At 41.1% G+C, this 6,737-nt stretch overlaps 1 protein-coding gene across 2 annotated transcripts in view; it reads left to right on the top strand.

Annotated features, from left to right (window-relative positions):
- The first annotated feature begins 2,493 nt into the window (after window positions 1-2,493).
- LOC106607644 (eukaryotic translation initiation factor 5) overlaps window positions 2,494-6,737 on the top strand; it is a 31,307-nt gene continuing 27,063 nt past the window's right edge. The window contains exons 1-5 of one of the 2 annotated variants that reach the window (XM_014204804.2): window positions 2,494-2,680; window positions 2,936-3,127; window positions 3,990-4,269; window positions 4,842-4,923; window positions 5,468-5,640. In XM_014204804.2, the coding sequence (XP_014060279.1) occupies window positions 4,198-4,269; window positions 4,842-4,923; window positions 5,468-5,640 (327 nt within the window). In that variant the 5' untranslated portion in view covers window positions 2,494-2,680; window positions 2,936-3,127; window positions 3,990-4,197. Of the gene's footprint in view, window positions 2,681-2,935; window positions 3,165-3,989; window positions 4,270-4,841; window positions 4,924-5,467; window positions 5,641-6,737 lie in introns of both variants that reach the window. The other variant, XM_014204803.2, reaches the window with a different exon arrangement.

Raw genomic sequence — 6,737 nt, 5'->3', positions numbered from 1 at the left:
CTCTGCATTTACCAGTTGGCTCACCAATAGGATATTATTTCAGAACCAATATTCTAAAAACAAAGAAGTATTTTTATACAATATATCCCGATTATTCCATATATAATATCTGTGTGGAGAAAAGTTCTGCTTATAAATTAAGGACCATGACAAGAAAACCTGCTGATGAAAAACAGAAAGTTTCACTGGAACTTTGTCAATATTAATAATTGCAACCAAAATGAAGTTAAGGCCACCAAAAGTAGAGAAGACATGATGAGGAATAAAATTCCACATAGAAGTGGGTCTTCTTAGGAATTGTTTTATCCAATTGATCTTAAAAGTATTATTTAAGATAGTAAAGTCCAGAAAATTCAGCCCACCATTCTCATAAGTGTTCATTACAACAGTTTTCCTTATGTAATGGGTACGGTTTCTCCACAGAAAGTTGAAAAGCATCTGGTCTATCTCCTTGCTTATTTTACCGTCAAGATATAAAGATAGAGCGCCATATGTTAGTCTAGAGATACCTTCAGCCTTGGTTATTAGGACTCTTCCTTTTAAAGATATGTCCTTCTGTAGCCATTGATTTAGCTTCTTCTGTTTTTTTTAATAAGAGGGTTAAAATTTAGTAAGCCTCTAGACTTCTGATCCTTTGTAATGGTTATGCCTAAATATGTAAATTCTTCTTTTACTGGAATACCATAATATGAAGGTGCCACAAATCTTTGACAGCCACGAGTTCACATTTATTAAAGTTAAGATATAGACCAGACGCTTTGGAAAAGGATTGTATCACATTGATCGATATGGGATTTGGTTAGCGTCTTTCAGAAAAAGTGTAGTATTGTCAGCCAGCTGGCTTATAATAATTTCTTTACCGGCTATGGAAATACCTTGTACAGGACTATTATTTAAAGAATTTCTAAGACGTTGGGTGATTAATAAAAACAGGTACGGAGAGATAGGACAACCTTGCCTAATTCCTCTCTTTAACTCAAATCTAGGTGAGGTGCCATATTTCAATTTGATAGAGCTGTTACCATTTGTATAGAGAGTCTTAAGGCCTTACAGAAAAAATCCCCAAAGCCAAGTCTCTCAAGGGAGTGGAAGAGGAACTGATGCTCTACTGTGTCAAGTGCTTTATAAAAATCTAAAAATAATATGAAGCTATCCTCGGTTATTAGGTCTGAGTAGTCTAGTATGTCTAATACTAGTCTGATATTGTTAGAAATATGTCTGTTCCTCATAAAGCCAGACTGTGTTTCATCAATGTTTGCATACAGGACTTCTTTAATTATTTTTGCGGTAAGGCTAATATCTTATAGTCATTATTAAGAAGACATTGGGCCCCAGTTATCGATGCGCAGCACTTCCTTTTTAGGCTTAGGTATCAGTGTTATTAACCCCTGACTCATTGTAGGAGGGAGAACATTGTTTTTAATACTCTCTAAAAAGACTTCAAATAGGAAGGGAGCTACTTGTTTAGAAAATAATTTGTAAAATTCTGATGTAATTCCACCAACACCTGGTGATTTATTGTTCTTTAGATGTTTGATAGACTCTATAATCTCTTCAACTTTGATGGGTTCATCACACTGTTTAGATTCTATATCACTGATAGAGTGAACATTATTCAGTGAGTCAAAAAACATATCTGTGGATTCCTGACAGTACGTAGAGCTATACAATTTTCTGTAAACATTTCTACAGTATTTAGCGATTCATTTTTGGTCATCTGTAATAACACCATCAATGTTTAACTTATGGATAGTGTTATTTGTACAGTGAAATTTCTCAAGTCTAAAGAAATAGAAATAGGGTGAATTTCGTTGTCCCTCCTCAATCAATTTTTTCCTAGATCTAATAAAGGCTCCTTCAGCTTTTAATCTATATATATTATCCCGTTTATTTTGTAACTCAATCAGTTTCATCTTCTCCTCCCCTGAGAGGCCGGCTGGGGACCTCTGAGAAAGGGAAGTTATCTTAATAATGATCACCTTTTCCTCCTCAGCTCTTCTGGTCTTAGCAACATTAATACCATATTTTCTAAGTTATTTGGACACCTCAAATTTAAAGAGCTCCCAGTTCTTGCAATAAGATTTTTCTTCACAAGCCCTTTCCCAAAAGTGTGAAAGCAGATCTTTAACTCAAACTTAACTATATCATTATTTAATAACGAGCTATTTAGCTTCCAGTAGGATGCTCTACCAAGGTTAGTATCAGGGGTAAATATTTTGATATCAATGTAAATGGCCCTATGGTCTGTGAGGAGAGTAGTACAACTATTTGAGTAACACACTCACTATCGATACATTTGGATATAAACCAAAAATCTATTCTGGATTGTCTGGAACCTGTTTTGTTACTCCAAGTGAATGATCTGTCGGCTCGGGAATCTCTCTCTCCATATAAGATCAAACTTTTCCATAAAAAGTATTAAACCCAAATTCTGATTGGTTGGCCTGTCAAGTAGGCAACCAACCATGCCTACTTGGTTCACTTGCCTCCCGTCGGAAACGACACAATGTAGTCTATGTTAGTAGAACATGTTAGCCCGTTCTTTAAGGACCCGCAAATGTCGCTAAAGTTCGCTGATTTGATGACGTCGTCAAAATGGGCGGGAATAGTGGCGGAGCTCGTGTAGATTGACAGCACATTATTGTGGCGTTGCAAGCACCTATGTGAGAACGTTCTGGAGGTGAGTCCAAGCATGTTTTAAAATCAAGTTGGCTAGCTAGATTACAGATTTCTATTAATCTGCAAATGTTCAAACGTAACAGAGCAGATCAATTTGAATCCTTTTTAGGTAGCTAACGTTAATACTGTTGCCAGCTTTTCTATGCATATTCGTTGCTAATGTGCCGATGCTAGCTATTATTACTACAGTACTGATAGATGTCAGCTTTCGCTGTCATTTTATAAGTTATAGTACTTGTTTGATTGTTCGTTACAGATACCCCATTTTTGGGCGTCTCGAGTTTTCTTTGTGGGCTCCCCCCCCCATCGTAAAGTCGGACTACTCTTTCGGCACTGTTGCAGTGCGGCTCGGTCTCCACTACTACCTTCCTGCTCATCCACACAACACTTTATTGCGTCTCTGCCTGGGCGACCAGCGGTGTGTTTATGTCTTTGTTTTGCGAAAACGGTGAGTACCCGGACGAAAGGAGCGACGGATGGGAAAGGTATTTTAACCTCACTTATACTTTAATCCCTACTGCTCTGTGTCAGTACGTATTTAATTTATTTCAAACCTGTTTGTATAGTGAATGCGCCTCCTATGTGGACCAAAGATGGCGTCTTTCTCCCCCGCGCACTGCTTCACTGTATGACGCACTCTGCAGCACATTACTCATTGCACAATTGAGGCCTGGTGTGCTTTTATGTCAAACCCAATTATCGGCTACATTACATGTGTGATGATTTATAGTGATGTGTTAGCTATATTGACAATTCATGTTTTCGTAGCAATGGTGCAATTAACATGTGCTGGTTGTCTTAATTTATTTTAGTCCACTGTGCTTTTGGATGATTTATATGCCATATGTTTCTGGAATTCTCATGTGCATTTGCCACATGTTTAGTGTTACATAGGTAGGAAGCTGCAATGGCATACCTGACCATATTACACCACTGTATGTGGACTAGTTATTACTCTGCAAATGTGATCTTGTACATTGTGGTGACTGTCAACCTGCCAAGGGACTTTAATCATTATTGGTCTGATTTGACAATTAGGCCTATTCGTACTTCTCAAGTTTAGAAATTAAGTAATGAGTCTTTCAGTAATAACCAGTATAATGGTATACAACAAATGTAAATGCATGTGCACTGCCATTTAGCAGGTGACATAAGTGACCGTATGCAAGGGTGGGAAGCCCATAGGGCCTAGGGACTCGTGTCTTGTGCCAGTCTGACACGAGAAAGCAAAGTCCAGTCATACTTTATACTAACATTCATTCTTTCCTGTAATGCCTTCCATCGATTTAAGTCTTCCCCTCTCTTCTCAGAGCTGTTGCGCAGCTGTTGGAACCTGTGTGCGGGGAACTTAGCCTACAAGCACAGCACTTGCAGCCTCAGTGGCAAGACCTTTTTCATGTCCGAGCCCGAACCCTCTTCCAGTCGTTTATGTCATCCCCTCTTCGCCAGACAGAGGATACCAAAAATTTTCAGTCCAAGATCTTCCTGTCGTACTGATAAAGCCCGCGGCCAGCCATCATGTCTGTTAACGTTAACCGCAGTGTGTTGGACCAGTTCTACCGCTACAAGATGCCCCGTATAATCGCCAAGGTGAGTACGGGTTGTGGTTGTCTGGAGTCAGTCATCCCCCTCATATTTAGGATTTGGGGGTCAGGATCTGATCCTAGACCTGTGGTTATGGGGAACCTTTACCTTGAACAATGTGGTGGTCATCATGAGGGGTTGTTCAGTGTCCAGAGCTCAACTAGTGTCGGGGGGCTGAGGGATGTCCCAATGGTCACAGAGCTTCATTCCCTTGTCTCTTCCTCATTGAGCACTGAAATGCATTGAAGTCACTATGGCGGAGACCTAACCAATCCATTTAATTGCTCAAGGGAAGGCCATGTATAGCCTGAGGGGAAACTTGTTCTTGAAACAACACTGAAATAAATGTTCCCTCTGAAAGACTTTACAAGACATACTTTCCACTCAAAGATGCTTAGATTTAATGTGATTTTTCTCAAATGTTGTACTTAAATGAAAGTGAACCCCCTCTGCCTTTGGGCGTTCGTCTTGCACATGAGGAGCATCTTAGTTGGCACATTGAGTGGAAAGGTATTTACGCTGTTAGAATGTGACCACTGTGAAACAGTTTGAAAGATGTCCCCCCCCCCATCCTCCAGGTGGAAGGCAAGGGGAATGGGATAAAGACTGTCATAGTCAACATGACCGACGTTGCCAAGTCTCTGAATAGGCCTCCCACGTGTGAGTATACCCCCTTCCCCAGCTCAGTGCCTGTTGGGCACTGGTCTGACCCACTAAATTGGCATCCATTTCACAAGGTTGTGATTGTGAACAGTTTGGAATATTTGTCAGTACTTGTAAATTGCGCTCTTTCCCTGGCCTCTCCATTGTGCCCAGTCATCTGTAAAGATAGTATGAAAGGGGACTTCACACTCAAATCATAGTTGGATGTTTTCAGGCCTCAAGTAGTCTGACAAGATGAGTCCACATTAGTTGTGTAGATTGGGCTCAAAGTGAATGCCTCAACTCAAAGTGAATCAAATTATATGGCACTTTTGCATTCATTTTGGATTGTGGCATATAGCCTGATCTACAACACTGATGGCATGGGAGCAGGAATCATCTTGATGTGGTGGACCCCCTTTTGTCTTTAGGAAAGGTGAAGAGCCTATTGGCTATGAATATTAGAAGAAAATATAACCCACTCCAAAACCTATGATGCGGATAGGAAGGCTTTAAACATAGCTAAACTCAAACGTATGTCTTTCTCGTTCTCCCTGTCCAGATCCCACCAAATTTTTTGGTTGTGAGTTGGGTGCCCAGACCCAGTTTGACGCCAAAAACGACCGCTTCATCGTCAATGGGTCCCACGAGGCGAACAAGCTGCAGGACATGCTGGACGGATTCATCCGCAAGTTTGTGCTGTGTCCCGAGTGCGACAATCCCGAAACCGACCTGGTAAATAGTCCGGAAAGCTTTTCCTTTCCCCTGTCCACCTTTTGTCAGATTCTGGAAAAGGTCTAATTGAAAACCGACCCACCCTCTGCTATCACTTGAAAGGGGTGGGAATGCCAGCTCTTCACTATCAATCCATTTTGGCTTTTGACAATACTTATTTCCTATATCCAACCAGTACCAACCGGCCTCCTTCGTTTTTAAATAATAAATCCACTGTTTGTAGCAGCAGGGTCACATGGTTGAGGTTCCATTTGGCATTAGCTCAGTTTTTCATTGAAACAGCCTTGTCTCCTGGGCTTGGCATCCTCTGGCCTGTTAGCCTGTGTTGTCTATACAGTGAGGAAGGGAGGGGTGAACTCGCTACCCCTATACCCCACCCTCTGTTTATGCCATGTTTTCATTGACTGGGCAGGTCTCTATTCTAATAATGTCAGCACTGTCGTCGATCCATGCAGCCAGGGGGATTCTGTTTTTCGCCGATTTAATATCTATGCGGCAGTGCCGTTACAAATGACTGGATGGAATGAAATGTGCACAGTGACTCATTCCACAGCTTTCATTGGATAACTGGGGCCGGCCCAAACTGTGTTTAGTTAAGTGTTATGTCTAGGGATGCACAATATATCAGTAAGCACATCGGAATCGCTCGATATTAGCTAAAAATGCCGGCATCAGCCCGATTGCCTAGTTTAACGCTGATGTGCAAAACCGATGTCAAAGCTGACGTACATGCCTATAACTTAGGTAGATGACGTAATGACGCCACGTACAATATAGCGCTATACGTGCAACACAGCATTCCTAACCTAGTCCACAATGTGCTGTGTGGATCGAAAAGTCATTTGAAAGAGTAAGAGAATTTCAGCGAGACAAAGGCGAAATCCATTAACTTCTCTAGGGTCGGCGGGACGAAATCGTCCCACCTACTCAACAGCCAGTTGAATCCCGTGGCGCGTTATTCAAATACCTTAGAAATGCTATTACTTCAATTTCTCAAACATATGACTATTTTACACCATTTTAACCTGTTTAGGATAGGGGGCAGTATTGACACGGCTGGATAAAAAACGTACCCGATTTAATCTGGTTACCACTCC

This window comes from Salmo salar, chromosome ssa06 (assembly GCF_905237065.1).
Source record: "Salmo salar chromosome ssa06, Ssal_v3.1, whole genome shotgun sequence".
Classification (NCBI taxonomy): Eukaryota; Metazoa; Chordata; class Actinopteri; order Salmoniformes; family Salmonidae; genus Salmo; species Salmo salar.
The sequence above is the reverse complement of the archived record's forward strand: the minus strand, read 5'-3'. Positions and strand labels throughout refer to the sequence as shown.